Source organism: Pagrus pagrus, assembly GCF_965226575.1.
Source record: "Pagrus pagrus genome assembly, chromosome: 2".
Taxonomy (NCBI): Eukaryota; Metazoa; Chordata; class Actinopteri; order Spariformes; family Sparidae; genus Pagrus; species Pagrus pagrus.
In genome coordinates this window covers 15,838,541-15,866,395 of record NC_140186.1, presented here as the reverse complement: position 1 = coordinate 15,866,395, position 27,855 = coordinate 15,838,541, and the positions used below count along the sequence as shown (strand labels likewise).

General features: G+C 43.3%; 1 protein-coding gene across 2 annotated transcripts; it reads left to right on the top strand.

Moving 5' to 3' along the window:
• Positions 1-81: 81 nt before the first annotated feature.
• Positions 82-27,777, top strand: fam184b (family with sequence similarity 184 member B). 2 transcript variants are annotated; one of them, XM_084379307.1, is made up of 18 exons: positions 82-671; positions 7,756-7,944; positions 10,862-11,536; positions 12,177-12,312; positions 12,666-12,817; positions 14,204-14,749; positions 16,214-16,321; positions 16,407-16,705; positions 17,582-17,732; positions 18,877-18,996; positions 19,188-19,320; positions 19,628-19,758; positions 20,388-20,503; positions 21,224-21,580; positions 21,673-21,787; positions 23,501-23,608; positions 26,291-26,688; positions 27,138-27,777. In XM_084379307.1, exons 1-18 carry the CDS (start codon positions 522-524, stop codon positions 27,208-27,210), a joined length of 3,957 nt encoding a protein of 1,318 aa, XP_084235433.1. In that variant the 5' UTR covers positions 82-521; the 3' UTR covers positions 27,211-27,777. The 2 variants fall into 2 exon arrangements, with proteins under 2 accessions (XP_084235433.1, XP_084235432.1); XM_084379306.1 differs by having other exon boundaries at positions 21,661-21,787.
• Positions 27,778-27,855: the final 78 nt, after the last annotated feature.

The window sequence follows — 27,855 nt, the reverse complement described above, 5'->3', positions numbered from 1 at the left end:
GGGCAGCACTGCAGCAGTGCGCCTCTCTCTCCAGCTGTCTCCGGTAATGTACCACAGGATACGCACGCCCCTCTCCGCCCCTGCCGCGAGACAGGTGGTTGGACTGTACGCCTTCATCCTCGAGCGCTCCCTCTTATAATAAAAAAAAACAACAACCCAACAACAACATATCTGTAGACAGCGGGGAAGGGTCGGCTGACGCGAGCGCGTCCCCGATGGACTTCCAGCGTGTGACCTCCGCGATCACCGGGCGGATAGCGGGAGAGGGGGGCGACAACCGGAACGCACGAGGAGAGCCCCGCCGATCTACTACCAAATGTTCTCCAGCGAATCGCGCGAGCTGCTGTTCACGGGAGGGGGTCTACCGACAGAGGAATGAGATGCACGAGTAAAAAGTTGACACGATTCTGGTGGGGAAATCACATCTGAGAGAGAGAGAGAGAGGGAGAGAGGGAGAGGCGGCGGGATCATTTGTGACTATCCTCCCGGTCTGGAAAGTTCCCTTCGGAGGGGGGTTCATTATGGCTTCAGGCGCCGGGAAGGCTGCACAGCCCCCCGGGCCGGGCTCCGCCGTCAACGGGACTGCGGCAGAGTTCGCGAACATCGAGCAGGAGCTGTACGACTACCAGATGCACAGCAAGATGTGCAAGAAGATCGCCCAGCTCACCAAGGTAAGACCCGCCGGTGACACCGAGAGAGGCGCGCCGCCGTCGGACGCACTGCCACTGAATGCGTCTCCGGCTGATTGGATGATCTGATGGCTGCCATCGAAACATGATTATACTGAGGAGGCGACCTGGGATCATGTTGCGATAGATGCCTTATACCGACAGATATCAGTGCACACATATCATAAATATGAAACATGATCAGTTAAAGATTAACCAAAGAGTAAAAAAAAACGAGATACAAACCCGCATAACAGAGGAGCAGTGTGTTATAAATCATCATCATCTCTTGGGATAATGATTGGAAAACTTGGATCAGGGTTCATTCGTCTTCGTGACTGACACAGTAATCAGACATCAGTAGGTGTAGGCTGCAGATCCACAGCAGTTTCAGAGACAAATCTATTAGACGAGCTGCAATTAGGAGCGCTGTAATTATCAGCCAACTAATGGATTATCTTCGACATGCATCGATTTGTAGTTCAGACTGTTAAATGTAAAAAATAAATAAATTGCACATTTCAGCCCAAACTGATGTTTCTTTGTCTGACCAAGAGATGAAAAACATAATGAAATTGATCAAGTGAAAGGCGGCAGAGTCCTTCACTGAAGAAGCACATTTGTGATGAAAATGCAGCAATTAAAAGCATCCTTGTCAACAATTACAGTTATTTCTTTATTATAAAAACATGTAGTGCTGTATCTTCCTCCATCAGTGTGCAGCAGGGATGCCTGACAGCTGCAGCAGCACCAGCAGCCGCTCTGCTCTTCATACAGTAAGCGTTGCTATATGGGGATTCTCCCTCTCTATCTCTGGTGCACAATAATGCTTACAGAGGCAGGGCATGACCCATCGCTTGTTGAGCTATGACAATTACTGATGACTGTGCAGTTCCACTCCTCCTCTACGGCTTCACCTCTGTGCAGCCTGTACTGAAGGTGTGTGTGTATGTGTGTGTGTGTGTGTGTGTTGGATGCAATGAGTGCTGCAGTTTGTGTGTGTTGTTCTGAGAGCTTCTTCTTCAGACTCACAAACAAAGATGACACAGATGAGGGGTCAGCACTTGTGTCTGTGCTTGTTAGGGGAATTTGCGAGCCTAGTTCCTCCACCTCTCATGCCTCTCTGCTCCTTCCATCCTCATAAAAAAAAAAGAAGAAGCCTGGACTTCTTCTCTCTCTCTCCCTCCCTCTCTCTCTCGAAACTTTATGCAAGCCCTGTCAGAGTGCTTTAGCCGTTTGATGACCACAGTAAATAAATCCGAAACCCGGCGAGCTGATGAAATATAAGAAGAATCATCAAATCGGATATTTGGCGTAAGCGTTTTCTCTGAGCTTTGGGATGCTGGGCATGTGACACATGGTTTATTTGAGTGTTTTGGGGTGGGGGGTGTGGAGAGGAGAGGAAGTGGGTCAGCTGTGGTAACCTTATATATTTAATAACCCCTGCTCTCTGCGTGCATGGAGGCTGACAGACACACACACATACACACACACACACACACACACGTACTCAACACACCTCCTCACGCCTCCATCCATACTTCTGCTTGACTTCCACCACAGCTCCCTTCCCCCCTCCCTCCCTCCCTCCCTCTGTCCTGGTTGAATGGGTGCTGCTTAATATAAACCAGTAGCACGTCGGAGTGTGTTTACATGGCGGAACGAGCCAATGGGAAGAAGGCGAGAGCTGACCAGGCCAGCTGTTGTGAATGTTCACATAAGCTTGTGCGTGAACAGACGTGCGCACACACACACCCACACCCCCCCACACCGACACGGAGAGGAGAGCAGTCTCTTGATGTGACTCAGAGATCAACAGAAAGCATATTAAAGTGTGTGTTTGTGTGCACACATGCACCCACACTTTTGATTGGCAGCTCTAATTCTGTCTGTGTGATTTCCTGTACTTATCTAGCTTACACTGTCACAATGTTCCCTGCTTTGTAATCCAGCACACCCGGTACCCTCTTTGATATGTGTGGAGGTATGTGTGTGTGTGTGTGTGGGAGAGGGGGGCTGATGTAAGAGAAAAGTGTTGTGTGCACGCTCGCTTGTCTCTTTGCCTAACCTCTCCTCTGTGCACCAACCACTCGCTCCACATCTCACTCCTGTTTCAACAGCCTCGTCCTGGCCCCTCTTTACACCGTAGACAGAATATTAATTTCATGCTTTGCTGACTATGAAGTTATCGTCAATAAGCAAAGGCTCGCGAGGCTACATGAATAACATTATCGACTGGCAGGATCAATATGGGGATCTGGAGACAGGATTTACAGTAGCGAGAGGCCCTCGCCCCTCTCTGACCAAGCCGCCATGCCAAGAGTCTCCAGAATTTACACCCGGCATGCTGAATCAAAGTGTGACACCTTGTTACACTGCAATCTGGGAGCTAAGACTTCAGAGGGAGGCCTGTCATGATTACTGCTTTATGTTAGACGATTTATTGTCTCATCATTAATTGAGATATACAATAGTATTGGCCTTTTAAAGACTGTTTATGCCAGATATTTATACTAGAATGGCCTCCACCAAGACCCCTTGTGTACTCATTCGTAGATACCAGCCACCTAAATACGCTTCATTTTTTCCATCAAGATCCATACATTATTCTGGGAAATTGACAAAAATGTTCCCATCTCACGATGTTAAAGAAAGAGAGAAAACACTCTAAACGTTTATGGGGTCTATTCTGGGCTGAAACCCATCCTCCATCCAAGTTTCGTGGAAATCTGTCCTGTAGTTTTCGTATAATCCTTCTGAAAAACCAACGAACTAACGGACACGGGTGAAAACATGACCTAATAATAGCATAATAATGCAAGTACACCCTTGAGAAGAGCAATGCACTATCTGAAAACAAAAAGAAGTAAATATCCTAAATAAATAAAACATGAATAAAATAAGACCACACGACTAAAACAATAAATAAATGCTGAGAAATTCTTGAACGCTTCACGCAAGTTTCATCATGGTATGGAAAACTACTAACAGGATGTTGACTAAACATGCATGTAAACACAACGCGCAAAATGACAGCGGTCGCGTACATACATCCGGTGATTCTGGAAACCTGCCATAGTCTAATTTGTTGCACCATAGTGTCATATTGATCCAAACATGTTTTTTTCACCACTTGTTGTAACCATAAAGATCTCTAATGTTTCGCGGCGTTGCTTCAGCAAAGCGTCTTTCACTTCCAGTCAGTCGATGCCCCGTCATACGCGCATCATTATTTTATTTAGCTTATAGCCACCGTAACCTACTGGGCATAATAACTAATAAGGCTGCTGAACGGGAGCTTATCCTTTCAACTTTTCTTTTCTAAGAGTAACAGTGTGTGATTTATTCTTTCAAATATCACATAGTCTCACTTTAAGTTTAACCGGTAAAGATAGGATTGCTCTCAGACAGACATAAAAAGCGTTTCATTTGCCATTAGGTGTGAACATGCAGGAATAATTAAATGTCTTGATCTGTGGTTCTCAACCTCTCTGTTTCGTGACTCCTTAAGATGACGCAATGACTGGCTGGGGACTTCTTGTCACGACTTTGAAGTGATCATTTTTATCTTCTCAGATTGTGTCATTTAAATTATTTTTAGAGGTCTGAAGATGTGAAACCATCCAACATTTAAAAAAAAATGAGGCTCGGAGATAAATCTGAATTTTATGTAGCATATTTTTTCTATCTTGTATCATTTATTAAGCCCCACTAGTTTACATCACAGGGTTAAATGTACCGTTTCTACCGTGTTTCATGGTTTTAAGTCCCTTTGTTCAAACTACGGGACAAAAGGCAAACATGGCTGTGGCAAAAGTTTTGGGAACTGTTTTTCCAAATGTAAACGTTTCCTTGCAAAAAAACACAGGTCAAACAACCTTAACCCCCATCCATCACATTTGGGATGAGTTTGGACACTGACTACAAGCCTGGCCTTCTTGCCCAGCATCTTCTTACCGAGCTTCACTGATGCGCCTGTAGATTAATGTGAGTAAATCTCTGCAGCCGAGTTACAAACATGAGGAGAGCCTTTACAGAAGAGTGGAGGCTGTAAGCAGCTGCAAGCGTTGTTGTTGTTTGAGCTAACTACCCTCCCTCCTCCCTACAACGCCACATGAATGTGCAGCGGTAATCACCAGACACAGCAGCAAACAGAAGGATCCTGCTCCCTGCGCATTGATGAGCAGACAGGATCGCCCCATTATGGAGTTCTCTGTCCTGATTGGATGAAGTGGACAGGGATACCAGAAAATCTCTTTTACTGCATGAGCGTGGGACAGAGAGACATGGACTACTGACCAAACACTCTATAACAGTGATTATTGTTGGATCACAGAGCTATTTAACACTTAATTCGAAAATAACGCATACATACGCATGCCCACAATGTTTGGATATTTTGCTATCCCTTAGAGTCCAGACTTCCAGGTTTGGTTTAGATCGAAACCATTTTTAAGGGATAATTTCATGCAAAAATGAAAATTCAGTCATTTTCTTCTCACCCTCATGTCGATGGAAAGTTGGGTGAAGTTTTGTAGTCCACAAAACATTGCTGAAGCTTCACAGCTTTTTTGTTTTTTAACAACAAACCAGAATGCAAGAAGAATGGTGCCATTCTGTTTTGCTGTGAAGCTCCAGAAATGTTTTGTGGACTACAAAACTTCACTTAACTTCCCATCAGCACGAGGGTGAGTAGATAATGAACTCGTCCTTTAGGAGAACCCTCGCTAAATCTCCCACTCCTCTGATATATCTTATTATCTCCCTCCGTCCCTCTCACTGTCAAACTGGCCACTAAGGTCGGCCAAGAACAGCACGCACACAAGCTACCCTCAGAGCCTGCCCTCGATTCGAGTCCCCTCCATTCCTCTGAGTCATGAGTTATAGTTCGTGAGCCAAAGTTCAGGCGCTATGATGTGATTGAAAAGCCGGCAGCGTCACATACTGTCCGAGTGACTGACAGGGGAGGGAAGGGTCGGTTTGTGATCAAGATTAGGAAAGATGCCACATCCGTCATCGATGTCCGACGCTGAATTATAATAAATACGTCGCAGATTAATGGACAGTGTTGGGACCGTGTCAGTGTGTGTGCAAGTGTGAGGTGGTGACATGCCCACACACACATAGAGGGAATGTCCGGCAGTGCTGTGCCAGCTGTGTGCTGCAGACAGGGAGGCGTCTGAGTAAAATATGAGCCTATGTGTCTCCACCATACACCCATGCACATGCACTCACACAAACAAGCACACACACCTCTGCAGGGGGGTAAGTGAGACATCAGGGTCATGTAAGAGCAGATGATGACACTGTAGACATGGCGTAGAGGGTAAAGTGAATAGTGGGGAGAAACGGGCCATATTTCAGGTGTTAGTCACAGTCTATATCGGGACGAGGGGGGAGAGACTCCTCGCTCGCTGGCAGGCGAGAGAATCACTGTAATGCCTGGATGATATGAACTCACCGGACTTTGTTTACAGTGAATACACACAGTTTGTCGGTGCTGCTGTTTAACCTCTCTTATTTGTGATGGGGATGTTTCCGGATGTTTAATATTTGCTATCGTAAAGGTGCCAGCACACAATCGCGGCCCCATAATGTCTGTGTTTGTGGACCAGTGTTGGTGTCAGTTTCCTGCTGTTTGTGATGTGTAGGGTTGCAACTGTATGAGGTTGTCATGGTATGATAATCATCTCTGTAAAGTTTGGCAAAACTTAAGGCAGAAACACCATGCATGGGGGAAAAAAGGAATAAAAAATTAGCTTTGTTAAGGAAGCTGCTGTAATTCAAAAATAAAAATGGCAGACAGCAAAAACCAAAGAAGCAGGCACGGGCAAATCTGAGACCTAACGAAGAGCAGAACTACAAAAACAAAATTCAGAAATGCAGGTTTACACAGAACAAGGGGAGGAAAGAGACAATGACTACAAAATAAAACAGGAAATAACTAAACCAAAAACCCAAACCATGACCTGATTTCTAGCTTTGATACAATACTTTGAAAAATATAGATATTCAATACCATGATCTATACATCTACACAGAAGTATTAAATCAGTTTCAAATATTCAGAATCTGTATTTTTCGATAAATTAATATTTTTTAAACTCTATTTAATCAATTAATTACCTAATAACTTAATTGTAAATTATAACCAGTTCAGCTCAAATTAAAATAAGGACTCTTGGTAACACTGCATAATAACCCTCATTAATAAATGGTAAATTTACAGTTAATTAAACTTTACTTAATAGGTATTTCATTGTTAACAAACAATGATGTGTTTTATAAATTGTTTATAAAGCTTATAAACATCAGTTGTAACTTTATAAAAACAATCAGTTAATAAAGCATTTCATTATTTGTTAACAGTGAAATAACTATTAACTGAAGTTTAATTAATTAAAAATTGACCTTCCATTAATGATGATTATTAGAAAGTGTTACTGGACTTTAATGCCGTGAAGACTCAAGCAGCAACGTATCTCACCCTTAAGAGCTGAAAACTAAATTATTATCAAAGAATAACAAACAGATTTTAATCTTGTCGGTCCAGTAAGGAAAAATACAACAGTGAATAAAATCAAAATACACAAGAACAGTTTTATACTCCAAATTGAATCTTTTCGTATCAAAAGAGAAACATCTATTACTCAGTATGCAATGAAATCTTTCAGTGTCAGCTGCTCAAACAATAACTGTCTGCTTCTGTTTTAAATTATTCTGCAGTCTCTTCCAAAAATAGGAGGAAGAGGACACGAAAGCACTTTTTCCTCAATCACGTCACCTCAGGGACAGAAAACCCAAAGACTTCACTTTTGAGCTACTGTAAAAGACAAAGAAAAGAGACAATTATGACAAAAACATACAGTAATTATGTCCATCTCAGACATCACATGCCACAGTGAACAACAAGAATAGCTGGTGAACATAAAATCAATTTGCAGTCGAGTGGAGTGGTCCTCATCAGTCCCTGTTTAGCTGCAAAGAAAAGGCGCCCTTTGCCATTTCTTAAAACATTTTTACTCAACATTCTTTATTTAATGAAGAATCTTTAAATGTCTCCTCGTCTGTTGTTGACGTCCTGCAGGTGATTTACTCTCTGAACATGAAGAATGAGGAGCAGGAGGCGGCTCTGCAGGCCTTGAGCCACGCACACCACGAGGAGCTGCACCGCATCCTGATGGAGACGTGTCACGAAGGAGAGGGGTCAGCGCTGAGGTCACGCCTCCTCGAGCTGCAGGACTCTCTGGAGGAGCAGCACAGAGTCGGAGCCCAGGTGTGTGTGTGTGTGTGTGTTTGTGTGTGTGTTGGGTGCACTCTTACCCTCCTGATCACGAGATAAACCGACCTCATTCAAGGGCGCGTTGTATCGCAGTGATTTAATGTGTAAACTCCCAGCGGGAGCAGCAAATCAAACCCGCCCCTCATGTGACCTACAACAGTCAGCCTCGTTCAGATAGCCCGTTACTCCAACGACTTCGTGCCTAATTTACATGCTCTGCTCCACTATAAAACTTCCCAACATGAATCCTTAATACCCCACATGACTTTGTTGTGAGCTCCTTGGAAAGGGAAAGATCTTAACGACCAAAAAGATGAAATATTAATGTGGACTTTAAACTTTTATTTTGAAATGTGTCACCACATCTGTCGGGTTTGCTTGTCGTCTGCCGTATGTTTTCCTGTTTTAGCTGTGGGATGGTTTTTTTTTTTTTTGCCACCGGTTCAGGAGAATGTTGTCTCAGGAGTGTTGACAGGAAATACATCCCTACACGAAAACCATTTTACAACTTACAGCTGTTTTTGGTGATCAGAGGAATAAGCACAATCCGAGGGCTACAACACGATGAATGTTAGGTTTGTAGGAGGAACGTGTTGTCAGAACTGGAGCAGAGTGGTGCCAAGGTGCTGCTGATAATATATTACAAGAATGCAGTAAGCTTAAAAAGAGACTGTAGAGTTAAATATAATTTGGATTGACGCTGAGTCTACAGAAAGTCAAGACAATTTTATTTATATAACCCAAAATATCAATCGCAGTGCCTCAGTGGGTACAGTAAACAACATCTGTTAAAATCATTTATCAACAACATTTATTAACAGCTAATTGTGCATTGTGAAATGTACCTTTAAGACGTACTGGGTTGATTAGTTAGAGCAACGTCACCAGACCGCACCTTGTTATTCATTGAGTTAGTCGGACAGATGCCTGTTATCGAGCTCCTGTTGTCTTTTACCTCTTCTCATTCAGGTATAAGGTTAAAATTACGTGAGGCCACTCATGCGTGATAGCGTAGTGGGCGTACAGCTGGGCTTTGTCAGGTTAATGTGTAAGTGATAAATGACAAGCGTTGTGGAAAACCTCAGGCATGCGTAGCTGTGTGTTTTGTGCTATGCCAACAAAGCTACATCAACCAAGAACCACCGACCCAAACTGCTACAGCAGTTCCAGTGAACAGTTTAACCACCGTTCAGTCTGGATAATCTGATATAGTCTAATATTATAACACTGTAACATGATAAAACTGCTGGCAGACGTTCTTTATTCTGCACACTTCCCCACAGTATAAGCACAATAATACACCAGATAAAGAAAGTGATATACTTGTCAGAGGTAATGTATAACTGTTTATTTCATGGGTTGTGATTTCTAAGTAAGTTTGTTATTATTTCCAAGATGTTTCCAGGAAAAAAAAGAGGAAAGAACGACGTAATGAGGTGCTAATTAAAGGTCCAGTAGAGACAGCATTGAATTGGTACACTTCCAATTCATTAATTAGACACAAAGTCTTTGTCTTGTACTCAGTGCTGAGCAGGCCTGTTCAATATGCAAGGAATTTGTCAACAAAAGAGGATACAGTCCAATAAATTTAAGAAAAGACAAGACAAGACAAGACAAGATAAGACCAGATATAACTTTATTAATCACAAAGGTATTTTTTTTTTTGCCTGAGATTGCCAAGAAATTACAATAACGTACAAATAATGTTACACATACGGAGCGCAAAGTTTTCTTCTTATAAATGAATATCCGCTTTGGATTAAATGAGGCTTCTCTTGCAAGGAAATTCATATTTTCCCTGTAATTACCTAAATACAGAGTTCCTTCCAGGGAAACTCCCTGCAAAGTTATTAAGAGATTACACACCTACAAAATAAAGCGTAACAGAATTGTCTTTCATTTTCAGGACGCCTCAGTGCAGATTATAATTTACTTATGAATCCTGGTTGGTTTTGTGACAAGATGAATAAAAGATCTCAACAGTGCCGGTGATGATGTTTTGACTCATATCACAAAACACTGCCGCTAATTGGCCGTTACGCACACAGTCTCGCCTTCTTTAAAATGTTTTTGCAAACACAGACTGTAAGAATGAGCCCTTTATAATTACAGAGGGAGCGAGTCCTCTTCCACAGACTCCACCATGCAGTGAGGAAATGTAACTGAGTACATTTACTCAAGTACTGCACTAATGTACAATTATGTGGTTTTTGTGCATTTTTAAATTAATTTTAAATAAATAATTTATCGGCAAGAGGAAAAAAAACAATCTGAATCTGATAATCAGAAAATGTAAATATACGTATGATTTACTTTTACGGGGCTAGCTAGCTAGCATGCTAACTTAAGCAGATATACATAGATGTCTTTTATTTAAATTTTGAACGTTTTAAATTGAAATTCTTACATATTGCACATTTAATATCAGATTCTGTAAGACTTTTACTCAGGTACTATTATTATCGGGGACTTTTACTTTTACCAAAGTAATATTTTAACACAATATCTAACTCAAGTTTGACCTCTGGGTACGTTTTATTACACTGCCGCCATGTTGCACTGCCATGTTTCTACAGTAGCCCAGAACAGACAAACTAAACACTGGTTCTAGAGAGGGCATTTAACGTCTTTAGGTTTTTAGCTGCCACCGTGGGGGAGGGCGAGACTGAAACCACACACGCTAGATGTCACTAAATCCTAGACACTGGACCTTTAAGCAAAGAAAACATAAAAAACATAAATAAGCACTTCAAATATGTAAACATCTAAAAAACAAAAACAAACAATAACACATGTGAAAATACAGGCAAACACTTACTCCAAGAAAAGATGGAAATTTGTACAGTTATGAAGGAAACTGAATCTTTATGTGGAAGTGCATTGTGCAACGTGTTATCCTCTGTGCCTCTAGGTGCAGGCAGACTTTGAGTGCTTCCGCATCCAGGCAGAGGAGAGGGAGCGTGAAACTGAGGCAGAGCTGCGGAAAGAGTTTGAGGAGAGGCTGCAGGCTGCAGAGGAAGAGCTCCAGGAGGCCAAGGCCCAGATCAGTGATGCCCAGGAGGAGAGCCTGCGGCTGAGCAAACAACTGGAGAAGGCCGAGGAGCAGGTCCAGGAGCTGGGCACCAAATGTGAGGAGCTTCAGGAAGCTGCCAACGAGGAGAGACGGAGCAATGAGGAGCAGAGGCAGAGAGAAGACGAGGTGAAGAAGAAAGAGGAGGAGGAGAGAGAAACGGAGGAGCGGGAGGACTTGGAAAGGGTGAAAGCGCTCTCAGAGGAGGTCAAGGCACTGAAGGAGGAGAGGGATCGGGCGGAGGAGGAGAAGAGGCGAGCCGTGAAAGAGGAGAGGGAGCGATGGGAGGAGAAGCTGAATGAAGTGAACGATGAGAAAGAGGAGATGAGGAAGAGGATGGAGGCAGAGTGGAGGGAGGAGCAGCAGAGGTGGGAGGAGAGGGAGGAAGAGGAGAAGAAAGGCATGCACAGCGCTCTGAGGGAGAGAGTGAAGAGGGCTGAGGCGGAGGTGGAAGGTCACCTGGAGAGGCTGGCGGAGAGCAAGAGGAGCACGATGAAACTGCAGGAGCGAATACAGGTACACACACACACATACACACACACACACACACACACACATAATCCTTCCATTCATACTATAACTATAATCCGATGCTGTGAAACGGGAGGTGAAAGGAAATTGAAATGTTGCAGCTTCCTGTCTCTGATGCACCGGGCTAATGATGGTGTTGATGGGAAAGGAGGGAGCGAGGTGGGAGCAGAGGGGGAGAGAGAGGGGGGATTTTGCCTGTCTAACCACAGGCTGCCCTCCCTGAGTGCTATTCCCACTGCCAACTATCTGCTAATGAGTAGTTTGAGCAGGATAGATTCGCTGCACCACCACCATTACCACCTCGTGGATGAGCATTAAGAAACCCTACGAGAGCTGGCACAGAGCTGACATAAGCTCTCACAGCAGACCATTAAAGCCTCACAGCTGGGCGAGAGAGCTCCCTGACTCACCACATCTCATCCCATTCTTTCTTCTCCCTCTCTCTCTGACTTCTGTTCTCCTTCCTCCTTATCTGTGTCATATTCGCCGCCGGCTTTCTCCTTCTCTCCTTCATCTTTTTTTTTTGCTTTTCTATTCCCCCGTGTTCCTCTTTGCCATCCCACCGCACTCCTCCGCATCTGCCCTCCTCACTCGTTAAAACTCCCTCTTGCCTCTCCTCATCCAGGACCTCGAGGAGGAACTGGAGCTGGATCGGAGGCGTGTGTCCGAAGCCGAGGGCGTGGCTAAGAGGGCGGAGGAGGAGCTGGCGGTGGCCAAGGAGAGGCTGCTGCTGCAGGAGGACGAGCTGCAGAGCCGAGCAGGTAGTCCTTCTGTTGTCTCACCTGTCTGCCGGAGGAACGCTCACATCGGCGGAAATCAGCTGAGCTCAGTGCATTTTCACTCTGACTCAGCGTTAATTAAGTTTTCACCTCACGCCATTATAATATATACAGGAATTGCAACATTATTCATCCTCACAAAGGCAAACAGTTTCATCAAAGTGTCATCATACCCAGTCAGCAGAAACGCCTCGAATTTTATTTATTGCACGAGAACGATTTTTGTTTTAGGCGCTTCCTCGTTCACTGTCGGCCTGCTGTGAGTCCATTTTGTTTCTATTACGCTTAATCAATCAATACGATTGTGTGTGTGCATGCTTGTGTGTGTGTATCAGAGGAGCTGCTGAACCGTGGAGGCTGCGAGGTGTGTGTGTGTGCTGAGGTGGAGGAGCTGAGGAGCCAGGTGAGCCGTCTGCAGAGCAGGAACAGAGAGCTGGAGCTGCAGAGCAGCGGCCGCAACAGTGACCACGCCCGGCAGATACGCCAGGTAAACACACATCGTACTGAGGAGTGACATGTGCGTATATATATTAAAGGGATGTTTCAGCCCAAATTCAAAAATACATGTTTTCCCTCTTACCTGTAGTGCTGTTTATCCATCTAGATCGTTTTGGTCTGAGTTGCTGAGTTCTGGAGATAATGGCTGTAGAGATTTTTGCCTTCTCTTGAATACAATGGGACTAGATGGCGCTCGGCTTGTGGCGCTCAAAGAAAAACACGATGGCAAGAGCAAACAAAAATTGACTCAAATGCAAAGATCACAAAATAAAGTCTGAATAAATAAAATGCAGAAGTTTACTTAGCAGCTCGAAGTAATACACAGAAGTGACAGTCAGCAGAACAGACGAGGCAGAAGAGAAGCAGGCAGAAAGGCAGCATCCAGAGAGCAGAGTGAATCAGAGCGGCTGAGCAGAACCCAAACTGATACCAGCAGAGCGGTACGGCAGACAACACAGAGAGCAACTTGTTTGATTGTTTGTAGAGCGAGATGATTGATCCTGCGTCTGTGTCGGGAAGCCAAAATCACAAGCGCGCAGCGTTACTGAAGAATTTGTTGTTACCATAGCAACCCATGCTGATATGCTGGTGATGTCTTGGACCCCAAAATCTGTTCTGATCAAAAAAAAATAGTGCTGACACTCGATATTTCAGATCAGATTTGAGATGCAAATCGCATATTTCCCTGCCGTCTGAACATAGAAGTCTACGGAGAGAACTGACAGAGACTATCCGGCAAACAGGTAGTGAACAACGAGAAGTAAGTACGCAAAGGACTGATTTTGTGCAAAAGAAATAAAATTGATTTTGATCTGATTGGATAATTGAAAACAAGTGATGAATTAACTGGTAGGAAATTGAACAAGTGGCAGGAAGTCAAACAAACTGGAATATCAAAAAACTACATTTGAAAAACAGGAACATCTCTTTCCAGGCGTCGTGACCCAGTTACTCAAGATAGTCCAGAGACCTCGCTGAGAGCAGTTTCATGCAGGAACTATTTTCTTTCGACTGATCTACACCCGCCAAAAAAATCACCTTGCAGAGGGAAGCACACACCTACTCATGGATGAGAGGCTTGTGCTTGTTACAGCACAGGATGTAAACATTAATGGAGTCTGTCTGTCTGGCGAAGATGTAGTCTAGTTAGCTAGCCTCTTTTTCATGAGTAGATGAATGCTTCCTGCTCACAGCAAATCAATCTAGGTTAATCAAAAGCGCTACAGGTAAGCAAAGAAATGTATATAAAATAAAAAACAGGGGAAAAAAATAGAAACACCTCTCCATGTGTCCATCCAAGTGTCATAAAAGTACAATTAGATTGTACTGGTGTACCTAATGAAGAGAGAACTGAGTGCTGATTGTGTGTCGACAGCATGCGGAGGCCCTGTCCAGTCTGCGCTCTGAGATGGTGAGAGCTCAGACAGAAGAGCTGCGACGCATCCAAAAGCATGCGGACGACGAAAGGGACAAACTGCAGAAGGAGATCGAAAAGGAGAGGGAAAACCTCCAGAGGGAGAGAGAACAAGAGAAGGATCAGTTGGAGAAGGAAAGAAACAGGCTGCGCAGAGAGAAAGAGGAGGAGAAGGGGGCGCTGCACAAAGAAGTGGAGGAGATCAGAGAGCGCCTGAGGAGAGAGAAGGAGGAGGAGGTGGAGCGGGAGAGGAAGGAGCTGGAGGTCGAGAGGGTTCGTGTCCGCTCGCAGTTGGACAAGAGCATCGAGCAGGTGGAGGCGGAGAGAGTCAACGTGCAGCAGAAGCTGGAGGAGGAGAAGAGGAGACTGGTGGAGAAGGCTGAGGAAGATAGGAAACGGCTGAAGGAGCAGGTGCGGAAGGCCATCGAGGAGGTGATGAGGAGGCACGCAGCCGAACTTCACAGCGTCCAGGAAGCTCTGAGCTCCGAGAAGAAGACCAACCAAGAGGTCAGTGATGACTAGAAGTATTCAGTTTGAGGCACAGAGAAGTCAAGTATTGAGATGTTTACCTGCAGACAAGAGACCAGATTACAGGGAGAATGTCTTTACATGCTGACTGCTCTGAAACCAGCATTTAATACTTTTCACTACCATGTTTTAGTGTATTTCTTCCCTTTTCTCTTCTTGTTTTGAGAGTGTTTGGACTGATAGTGCAGCACGAGGCGAGGCTCTGTAGTAAAAGAGGACCCAGCTTTTCATAACATGCACTTATATATCTGAATTTTAAAAATAGCATGCTGTTCAGCTCTGGCAGCCAGCTCATATAGGCTTAATTATTTTAGTTTCACTTTCAGTCAGACTTGGGATTTAATTATTTTGGATTCAAGGACGAACGGCTGCGAGAAATCCTTTTCCCTTTCATCCCCTCACACATTTGCAGCAGTAATGCTCTCCCTCCTGTGTGTGATGCGCTTACAGTAGAAACTCTGTTATGCAGACACAGAAATCAAGATTCACTAGCTGTTCTGCAACTGTCTTTTTCTTAATGTGTGAACCCGATAAAGGTTATTGTTGAGGTTGACATCCTCAAATGTTGCATTTTGTCCACAACCCAAAGATACTCAGTTGATAAAGTCTTTTGTGGCTCCAGAGGAAGCTGACTGTCATCTGATAAATTGCCTCTAGTGACGTCCATCAGAGGCTTAGTTGCATTGTGGGTGATGTAGGTTTTGAAAAGCAGTCCACTGGTCTAACATTTCACTCGCACACTGTTGGACTCCAATGGACACTTTAAAAACAAATGATATAAAACGAAACGAGAGATATCGCCTGTTTTATTCCACGCATTCTTCTTCCTTTTGAAAAACCTGCCGCCTACATTACCCACAATGCAACTAAGCTAGGTGACATCACTGGAGGTAATTTATCAGATTACGTGCAGCTTTAAATTGTATTCAATTGTACACATCATTCAACAGCTGAGAGCTTTGGAAGCAAATATCTGAAGTAATTACATCATAATTAAGTTGATAGGAAATAAATATGTATATGTCATCGACGTATAACCAGGTCAACCAAGATTTTTATCCTGTTTTATAAGAGGGCTGAAGAGATGAAATTATACAATATTTTATCATAAAAAGGCAAAGATCGGAAGAGAATCAAAACTATTTTGTGTCACATAAATGTTCTTGTCTGATCTGCTGTCCTCTTTATTATCTCTCTGAGGGGTTGGCACCCCCTGGTCGGGATCGGCTGGTCTAAAGGAGCATGTTTAATGAATATTTGAACGAAGAGTAAATGTAGAAATACAAAGAGATTTTATCACATAATTGCCTGCCCTTTGAGCCCTCTTATAATGTGCACTTAATCATGACTAATTATTAATTAGGCTTAGTAATAAGGAGATAATAGTATGGTCGGGTTAAAGTGCTACGAAGACGATAAATTGTTAATGAATTTTCTTGGAAGGTGTGTGCCCGTTTGGATGAAGAGCGGAGAGGCGGCGAGGAGCTACGCGGCGGGCTGGAGAAGGAACAAGAAGAGCTGAGGACGAAGCTGAGAGACGCTACCAATGAGGTCAGAGGTCAATTAGTGGAGTGAGTAAAAATTTCTGATATAGAAGACGTGTTAAATGTGAAGTAAAAAATCTGTGTGCTCTCAGATCTGTAGGCTGGAGTCAGTGATCCAGCAGCAAGACAAGAAAGAGAAGGTGGCCCCTGACGCTGCACCCTCGTGTGGGCCGCAGTGCTCTCGTCTGGAGGAAGAGCTCCAGCAGACTCGCAGTCGGCTGGCTCGGGTGCAGGAGGAGGCAGACAGGCAGCGGGACAGGCAGCAGAGAGAGATCGCCTCCCTGAGAGCTGACAAACACAGACTGGAGGAGAAAGTCCTGGAGCAGAGCCGACTGAACACGGAGAGGAGTCTTCTCGATCAGGGCCAGCGGCACACTGAGGACCGGATCAGGTAGCAGAATAAACACCGACCTGCCAGAACTGATCAGGATGACAACACAAAGTCTTGTAATCGCCTCCTGTGCCCTCCGGTTAAAAGATCACGGGGGGAGATCAAAGTTGAGTCGAGCTACAGCGACTTTTTTCCTCCCTTCAATTTGTCGTAGTTGAAGCTTTAATGAGCTTTATCGACATGTTTACCAGAACAAAACATGCAAGAAATAAGCTGCAGCTATGAAAACAAGACATGATGATGCAACCGATACAGTAAACAATGTCAGTACATCAAAGTTCAATCAATATTACAAACCAAATATGCATTAGCAGTAATGGTTTTCTGTTCTGTTTTGCACAGTGATTCAACATCTTCAGCAGCTTCTTTTCGTTATACACTGACTGAATACTGTACAGTGAAAACAGCTGATTACTTTTCTTTAACCTGTGGTTAGCCGTCAGCCTGACCAGCCTGACCAGCGGCACTGGTTGTGAGATAATTCACACTTAACGTGTGTTTAATTACTGGTATTTTTTAGTAAAATTAAACATGACATGACATTGTTGTAGTTAAATAGACAAACAATAGTGTGTTCTCCTATCAGTAGAATGATGTTATTTTCCAAACTAAGGCACACATTTACAAAACCTGTTAGCTGAAGGTCTACAGGTTTCTGCTTGAGAAATACAACCAGGGAATAGCTAATGTCTTCAAACGATTGTTTCTAAAATAAAGTTATAAGAGAAGTGAGAAATAATCAGGTTACTACTATATCTGCTAAACCTAGAAACTTAAAACAATAGTCCTCTTAGGGGGCGTAGTGAGAGGAAATTAAAGGTAATTCTGCATGTAGGTTAACTCTGCCTCACTTCTTGTTCTGCCGCATGCCTGCAGGGCAGAGTGCGAGGATCGTCTCAGAGCGGAGTTCAGGATAGAGATGAACGCTGCCGTGGCTGAGAGCGAACAGAGATGGCAGAACAGAGAGCAGGAGCTGCAGACCCAGATCTCCGAGCTGCAGAGTGAGCTGAGCAAGGAGACTTCACAGGTGAGTCACAGCGACCATCTGTGATCCTCTCTGTGTTTTCACCATAAATATCTGATATCTGACTGACTTGAGTGCAATCCAAGTCTGCAGAAGTGCAGAGTTTGCAAATTGAATTGAAAATAATGTCAGAAAATAGTGAAATACACCCGTTAATAAATGCATCAAGAGCTCCAAGATGACAGTCCAAAACCCAAATATATTCACATTTTTTATCATATTTGATGGAGTTGCCGAGCAGCTCCATCCAGCAGCTGTATGGAGTTATTTCATGTTTGCTTTTGTTGTTTTCGTTAACATTTAAAACAACTCCCTATACACTTCATTTGTTGTGAAGCTCCATTAATGTTTTCAGGACTTCAAAACCTTACCCGACTTTGGATCGTCATGAGGTTGAGAAGATAATTACTTGGTGTTATTTTTTGTTCCTTAAATAAGTGAATTTTCTCTTGTTCCACTGGCTGATCACTTGTTACAAGCAAAAAATCACCCTGTATTTATTCTTTGAAATGTATTTTGGAGGTGACTTTTTTAACGGATTAACAAGATATTTGGCAATAAATCTCAATCTCAAACAGCCTTCAGCCGCCTTCTTAATCACATTGTGTCACATTTTGATGGGGTTATCAGGTTATTTCTAGCTAAACTTGACTCGTTAAGATCAGTTTACTAGTCATGATAATTACAATAGTGTCAAGACCTTTGTCGCTCTAAGTGAGCTTTGACAATTCTGCAAAAACATCACCATGACGGTGTCACCTGGTCGTCTCAGCATTTCCTTGACTTTGACAGAAAGCCTGCGTTACAAACCGAGAGGTGGAGTTTGAAACGTGTGGCAGGATCCAGCGTTTTAGCAGCTTGAGCCTCACCAGAGACTAAAAGTCTGGATATTTTGCCCTTAGTTGCATCCCGAAACAAGTGCAATACTAAATCACTGGAGTACTCTTTTAATTAGTTCCATAAGCCTGTTTTGAGAGCACAATGAAGCCTGCAGTGTTTTGTTCATTTATTTTAAAGAAGCTGTCTGAGTCTGCGAATTTTAAAACAAAAGCGAAATTTAATGCGGCGCTTGCTGCAAATTCATCAACTCAGGATTACTTTGACGGCATACGAAGCCTTTAAAATCCCTTTTTTTTTGCCAATGCAGGCGGAGAAAAAGAAGGCGGGCCCCGGAGACGACGGCCACGTCAACCCCGAAATTGAACGGCTGAGGAAAGAGGTCCAAGACACCAAGGAGATAAACAAGAAAATGAGGGAGCTGCTGCAGGTATTCTCAAAAATCAACTCGTTCGTCTCTGTGATGAATAATTAAACAGCTTTGATGATGGCGCCGCAGTGAAGTGTTCATGCTTTCATACTTGTAACATACACACAGTTAAGCAGAGTGTATCTGCAGAGTGAAAACAGGCTTGTGCAGCCGTTGTTAAAGGACAAAACATGTGTTGTGATGTGTTGGAGGAGCCACAAACCCAGTCTTCAGCCGCGGACAGACACAGTCACACCATGGCTCTGCAGGCGTTAGAGAGACAGGCGAAGGAAGACGTGCTGTCTGAGAGGAACAGACTACAGACGATGCACCACCTGGAGCTAGGTATCACTCTCTCACACACACACACATGCACACATGAACATACACACATTCGCCTAAGCAGCACATGCAGACAGCAGCATGTCATGTGTAACACACAGCTGCATGGACAAAGAGAGCAAACACTCACTCTCACACATAGAGCGATATACACATTGAGATTATAAATTCAACAGTGAAGTTGCTATTGCCATGGATACACTTCACCATGGCAACAGCAGAAGGGTACCTGTAACAGTGGGCCGAATTGATTTTGTTTTCCGTATGTGGTTTTCTGTGCGTGTGTGTGCGTGTGTGTGTGTGATATCAGATAAGCAGCGTGCAGAGTTGACCCAGCAGCACACAGAGTGGAGCAGACAGATGACCCAGAGACACATGCAGCAGATAGAAGACCTACAGGCTCAACTACAGGCACACACACAGATGATGGCTCTACAACAGGTAACACACACACACAAGCGCACATATCGGTCTCACTGGGATAAGTGTGCTCAAGGAAGCACACCCCTCAGTCTCTTTGTCTTTGTGTGTTGTGCGGTCTGTCTTTCACTTATATAATCCTCTCTGACACACACATAAACAAGCACATAGATATGCGCACACACACACACACACACTCTCTCACAGTCTTTTCATAACTGATCATTACCGTTCACATGAATAAAATCCTGGGTGGCTCTGGGATTCATCAACACTCACACATAGAGACACTACCGTCTGTAGCCACACCGTCTTTTTCAAGAACTGAAGTCTGAATCTTGTAATGAGTGCCGATGTTGATGATGTGTATCTACTGTCTAAGTCCCGCTCTGTCCGGTGCCCCGTGGGATCTTATTATGGAGAAAATTTGTACAGTCGTCAAAAAGGAGAGACAAATAATATTTTGATCCCGTTTGAGTTGTGCCATGAATTTAAAAGATAATTTTACTTTTGATCTTCAGCCATTATCCCACTATGATTTTTTTTTTTATTATTAAAAATGATGCCGGGATTATTGTGAACAATATAACATGGCACATCCTTATCTACTGTTTTCATGCCTGTGTGTGTGTGTGTGTGTGTGTGTGAAGGATCTGAAGCAGCAGAACCAGTATCAGGTGTTTGAGCGACAGCTGGACGAGAGTCGCTGTGCCATGATGGAGCTGCAGAGAGAAAATGCAGCGCTGAAGAAGCAGTTAAAGGATCGGTGAGGAAAGAAATGGACAGGTGGAAAAAAAACTATGTGCGGCTGTGGCTCAGGAGGCAGAGCAGTCAACCACCGATCGGGGGATCGATGGTTCGATCTCTGGCCTCTGTGGTCTACGTGTCAAAGTGTCCTTGGTTAAAATATGGGTGGCGCCTCGTGTGGTAGCTTCTGCCTACAGTGTATGAACGTGTGGCTGATGGGTGAACGCTGACTTGTGTTGTGAAGCACTTTGAGTGGTGGGTGGGCCTAGAAAGATGCTTTATAAAAATAGTCCATTTGCCCATTTATTTCAAAATGAATGATCCTTCAGGGATGCATCATCACAAAATCATCAGTGTCCCTAAGCTGAAGGTACATAATACTCAAACTGATTGTTTCATCTGATCAACAGTCCAAAACTAAATATATTTTGAATGGCAAAGAAAAGCATTAAATCCTCCCATTTCAGAAGCCGAGGATTGATCAAAATTAATTAAAATATACACAGATACAGATCAAGACTACAATGAGTTTGCAGGCTCACTGCAGTATTATTTTGCTTACAATCACACACACTACACAGAAAGAAGCATGCTCGGTTAGCCATTTTCAGGATCCCTGATGTCCAGTAGATCAAATGCGAAAAGCAATTAGTGTTTGCAATTTATCACTATTGTTTTATTGTATTTAACAAGCCACTTCCATTATTTCCTTCTTCTTGTATCCACTGTCTGGTCCCAGGTCAGTACAGAAGAACCCTGCGGCTGAAGAGAAAGAAGAGGAGAGCGTAGACTTGCAGAAGAAGAGAGACGCCCAGCTGGAGGAAGAAGCAAACCGTCTGAAGGAGGAAGTGGAGAAACTGAGGGTGGAGATGGAGAAGCTGGAGGAGTCGCAGAAACACTGGGAGGAGAGGAAAGAGGAGGACGTGAAAGAAGAGGAGGTGGACGAGGAGAAGAGGAAGGAGCGGGAGGAGGAGAAGCGGAGGGAGGAGGTGGAGGAGATCAAGAGGGAGCACAAGAGGGAGATGCAGAGTTTGGTGTCCGAGTACAGCAGCGCCCAGACGCACCTGCAGGCTCGCATCGTGGCCCTGGAGAACGAGTGAGTAGAGTAGTGATAGACTCAGAAATAGTCAAACACAGGACAGGTATGTGAGAAAAGTGTGTGTGTTTGTGTATATGATTTAACTGCAGGCTGCGCGAGCGGGAGGAGCGGTGCAGGAGGAGGGAGCCGCGGTGTGACGACCAGCAGCTGGGGAGACTTCAGGAGAGGCTGAGCGAGAGAGACCAGCTCATCAAACGCTTAGTGGTGAGAGAGCGCACACACACACACACACACACACACACACACACACACTACAGACGCTAAAAATTACACGATCCCCTTTAAAGTATAAGTCTGAAGATATTTAATATCGTTCTTATTGTTGACAAGTCCCAAATAAAAGACCTTTGCTGACCCACGTTGCCCAGAAATATGAAAACTTGTCTTTCCTTCTTAGCAAAAAGATGCAAAGCCAAAGAAATAGTTTGATTTTACATGCAAGCTTTCAACTGAAAATAATATATTCAGATTTAACCACTTGGTAATCAGCAACATTTTGATTAATAAATGTAATATAATTACTTTTTTCTCAATGTGTTTAAAATATTATTAATACCCTTTTTTAAAATAACTTAAAAAATATGTGTGAAATTATGTTTGTGTTCCTTTGAAGAGAGAAAATATATATATGACCCCATTTTAGAGTCACATATTCAGTAGGAACTAATGGGCTTGGTGCTGATCGCAGACAGACTGAGATGGTTAGAAAGAACTGGGAGACGGACTAAAGCGGGGTTCCCGAACTCTCTCATGTCAAGGACCCCAACAATCTATGCACAGACACCTAATTTTGAGAGGATTTTGTCTGAAGGTATCCCCCTTCAAGAATTTCTTATTTTTAGATTTGAAGATAGAAATACTTCACAGACAATGAATGATCAAAATAGGATCACTATAAGTTGCAATCAATCAAAACATCCAACTTTTTCTCCTTGTTGTTCCAACTTCAAAAACATTTGATAAAAGATCAATTAATCTATTTCTCCTAACTTTTGCTTGCTAAAACCCACTCAAGGACCCCTGTAGATCACCAGACCCCAGTTTAAAAACCCACTGCACTACACGTGTTTGTGCGATGTATTCCTCCAGTTAAGATGTATAATAGTCTCAACAGTACATTAAGTATACCATCTGTCACTGGTACTACTCTTAATGATGTTTAAATGATGTTTTGTTCAAGGGTTTCTTGCTGAATGAAGATGCTCACATACAACAGGCATTTAAGTTCATTCCAGACGAAGCAATTCCCCACCAAGATCCACTTACTGTGCAGCTTTCAACCAAATCACGCAGGGAAACTTTCCACTAATCTTCTAATGCATGTGGGTGCTAAAGGTATCCAGGTTAGGATGCATAGGTGACTAAAATATCCCTGGTTTGATTCCCTGCGCAATATTTTGTTGTTGAACTCCTCCCTCCCACATGCTTCTGTCTGAATGTCAACTGTTGCTATTCAGTGGAGGCAAAATGCCCCCAAAAAAACAAAAAAACAGTCTTGGCGCTTGTTCAGATATGGGCCCGAACAAGCGAGTAGGTGGACTTGGAGTTGAGATCAAACAAATATATTAAACCCTGCTAAAAATAAGGAAAAGCTGCTGAATAGATCCGACAGTAGTCAGCTGTCAGGGTGCAAAATGACCTGACAGGTGGAGATTCTCGGAGCCAAGTAAGAGACTGAAACATAAAGACTTTAACCACTCAAAACAGATCTTCATTAATCATCTGCGGTCACACATGCGTGGGAGAAAATAACGTTTTCTAAAGTGTCCCCTGCCGTAGTGCTGCGTCTGCCATCTGCGTGGCACGAGGCAGCTTAGCAAACAAGTACACCCTCCGGACACGACGCTCACACAACAGCCACAACACCAACTGTGAATAAGGCCAATGAAAGTCCTTCTTCATCCTCCTTCCCTCCAGGAAGAGAGGCATCAGCTGCAGCTCCACCCTCCTGTTTCCGGGGACAACAGCACCCTCAGGCTCCGTGACAGCAAGTCCCGCCCCGGGAGCGTCACGCCAACCATGAGGGTGAGTTTGTGTGCACTGCCGAGGCACGTAATGTATTCATCAGAAACGAGCCTCCTTCCAGCCAAAAGTGCTCACTGGGCTGAGGCCAACTTCTCAGCCGACAGATCACCAGTCTGTTGTGAAGACACGACCTCTCTGTGTCCATCACTCTGCTTTAAATTACGTTTGGCCAGCAGAGATGCAGCCATGTGAGAAGGAATACAAATGCGGCTCCTTCAAAACACAAAAGAGTTTAATGATGTTTGACTTTGGATATTGATCACTGCAGGTGGAAACAACAATTTTTCAATGCGCTTGTCAAATCTGTTTTGTTACTCTGACGAGAAGAAAGAAGAAAGAAATTCACATTTAGGTGTTTATTCTAGTTCAGATTTCTTTCTGGAAATGTGTGCCGATACTTGCATATTTAATTAGATAGCCTCATTTGCATGTTTAAAGCAACAACAAGTCACTTCCTGGAGAAGGATAGTCGATTGTTGTCTCATCCTCAGGTCAAATGCCGATGCTCTGAGTTGGCGTTCGACTCGAGCTGCCAAGCCAAAGTGTTGGCAGCTCAACAGTCTGTCTCCAGGAGGTTACATTTTAAGGCTTGAAACACAAAATATCAGAAAACTTGTCATATATAAAAAGAATCGTCTTAATGAGAGTAATGAACTGGGGAAGTTTCATGGTGATATAATTATTTTTTTGCCTAAAAAAGTATTGTATTTTTATCTTTAAAGGCTCATCCAAAAAAGTTAAACACGAGGTGCTGAACTGAAGCAGAAGTCAAATACAGAAAAACAGGCACTAGATAAGCTATCAGGTTGTCAAATATGTTGTTTTAGAGTGATATATGACCCGATGTCCCTCCAGATTTTCACTATACATTGTGTTTTCAGTCGCTGATCAATGAGAAAGTGATGAAGTGATAACAATGTTACAGATTCACTTTGTTTATATAACTTTAAACCTGGAAGACAGCAGCACAAGGCTATCACAGCCTTCGAGCTTCCCACGCTTAGCGTCGAGCCCAATCGCTCACATCTGGAGGTAATAAATGTTCAGGGGAGCATTTTCTAGTTTTGGTACTTCAGATTTATATTATGGAAATCAACTTAAATTAGAACATTTTAATAAGATAATGCTTCATTTGCATATTTAAACATGAAATATCAAATAACTTCAGCTGGGGTTTCATGGTAATATTCTGACCCTATTCACCTGCAGTAAAGTCACTTGAAGTTTGCTGTGGTTTTTTTGTAAGCTGCAGATTTTATAGGAGCTTTAATGAGAAGGATTTTCATGTCAAAAACTAAAAGCATCTTTAATCATAATTTGAGGCTGCCGCTGGGCGAAGGATCCAGTGTGGATTAACTTGCCGGCGTTCATTTTCGCTGTCAGTCAGCTATGGATAAGTGATCACAGACCATCTGGGCTAAGCATAGTAACTGATACTCCACCCAAAGTCTTTTTAATAACAAACACGCTCCTTCAAAGATGGTTGTCAAAAGCTTTGTAATTGATGTTTTGACAGTAAATGGACGCTGTGGTCAGCTTGGGTTCATGGCGGTGAGTTTTGAGAGTGGACTAAATCTATTAAAACATCACAAACCACTCCTGCAGTGTAACCTACGCCTCTGTTATGTTCAGTATCTTCTGAACACTCAACTTTAGGTTGTGCATTTAAACACTTTTGGCACATAAAAAGGTTTTGAGCATACGGTCATTATGCTGCTGAGGGTGTTCAGATGTCTCCGTGAGCGTTTCGATGCTGCGTCTCTATAATGATATTGTAACTGTTATGAATTCAAGCTGACTGCGGCTGCTGTTCTCCATTTTACAGCGCAGAGTGGGTGATTTTTGATACTCAACTTTAAAGTATTTTGGGCAGAGTATCACTTTAAATCTCCAGTCCATCCCTCACTGCCACTTGCTGCAGCTAAGGCCAAATACTCTCTTTCAAGTAAAAGTCATGCACAAACCTCCTACAAGGCACTTTGAACTGATGTCTCCATATGATGTACTTAAACAAACGAGACCACCAGCAGGAAGATTGGCAGTTGTAGGTTTCACCGTAGATTTCAGATGAAGTTGCTCAGACAAGAGTTAGTGGTGCATTTGCTGGGGACTATTTTCAGTTGTGGATTTATACACATTTTGTGCCCCGGTTAGTATTAACAGTAGCAGAACAATGATTGTGGGATTGACTCAATATAAACTACAGTGCCCATTTTCATCACAATGAAGGAACTGCGGCTCATTAATGAGTTTTTAACAGAATCGGGACAACAATGGAGCTCTGCTGTTCCACTCAGAGGATTAAGCGATACCAGGGACTGAGTGCAGACAATACTTGTTTGTTTCGTTGTTTTTGTGGAATTAGAAGTGGAAGTGGAAAAATATCAACAATGATATCTTTTGAATAAATGCGTAGAGAGTAAGTGTGTTTTTTGAATTGTTTGGTAGCAGAACATTTGGAGCATATCTGCGAGTCTTAATCTAAGTGGAAAAATAACAGTAATTTCATAGTATGGACTTTAATTTATGTTGTGTTTAAAGAGGCAATTTGTATGATATGGCTAGAATTTTAGAGACATGGTACAAATTCTCATTTTGTAGACTAATAAGTAAAAAAAATCAAAATGGACAAAACTCTTTTTTTGGAACAATAACCTAAACTCTGCTGATTTCTCCCAACAGAGGAAGCGTGTGGAGTCTCCTCCTCGTGTCACCAGCATCCCGAGCGCCGGTACTTACGACAGGAGCATCTTCCTACCCCAGTCCTCCTCATCGTCTTCCTCCTCCTCCTCTGTCCATCAGCACTCCTCCTCAACCCTGCCCCACCAGTCCACCTCCCACCCCCAGGTCTCCCCCCATTACTCCACCTCCTCTCTTCCACACAAGCACACCTCCCTCTCCCTCAGCCAACAGTCCTCCCCCTCCGTCCCACGCTCCACCAGATCCCGGACCTCCTGCATCCCTCCGACCCCAGCGCCCACTGCCCCCCTCCCCGTCTGCCCCTCACCGCAGACGGGCATCCGCTACGTGTCGCCTTCCTGCCAGGAGCCACATGCACACCTGCAGGCCCAATCAATCAGGTATACTATATACTATTACTTCTATGTAATCGTCTCTTTACTGTTGTAGCTGGTAAAGGTGGAGTGAATTTTATCTACTTCGTATACTGCTGGGGAGCTTAACCTATAATAATATATTATAATTTTTTTGATTATATTTTGTATTGTTAATCCCCCCACAGTTTCTGAGTGCAACACCACTGTAGTTAATACAAATCCCAACAGGTCCCTCAAAATTGTAGTTGAGGACAGTACTCGAGTACTTAGTTACCTTCCTACTACTGTTCTTGAAGCATTAATGTTTTTATTTTGTGTATAATTTGATAATTTTTTTTAATTAAAATGTAAATGTGTCTTAAAGATACCGGTCAGTATCTTCCTCTGAAGAAACGTCAATCTTCAGAAGTTGAATCTGAGTTATGAGAGACAGCCGTGTGTAAATAAATGCACGTGTCTCTTGTGTTTTGTAGGGGCCCGTATCTGGAGCAGAGGGGGACAGAGGGGCTAAAACAGGAGTGGTTCACCAAATACTTCTCCTTCTGAGCACAAAAACACACATTAACACACACATGCACACACACAAACACAAACACACACTTGCAGCAGCTGCAAGTACATTTCCTCATATACAGTTCATTGCTTCTTATACACATCCGTTTGCTTCCAACATACAAACACACACAAACACACAAAACAGACATGACGACATCAACAGACATATGGGCTCATCACCAGCAAGGCCGTCTCAAACATTGCCTCAAAGCTCAACCAAAAAGTGCTTCTCAAACACATGCCTGACCTCTTCTCAGAACATAGGCCTGCCGGATCTTGTTTGTATAGTTTGGAATGTCTCCATATCTTTTTTTAAAGCAGTCTTCCTTTTTTTAAAAATGCAACAGATCTCATCACACGATTACCCCAGGCAACTGTACATTTCTTAAAATCAACGAACCAAGTGTCTCTTCGAGTATGGAAGCATTCGACGTATTCAATCAAGATCCTCGTCAAAACGGACACACGCGACTCACCATACCAAAATGAAGCTTGTTTCAATGCAAAAATGTATGATAATCTTAATGAAGAAATTGAATAAAATATTTTGTTTTTGTATGTGCTTCTTTGTGTGCTGATGTATCAAACGGAAAAGAAAAACTGCAGTTGGTCCCTTCTCAAGATGGACCACATGTC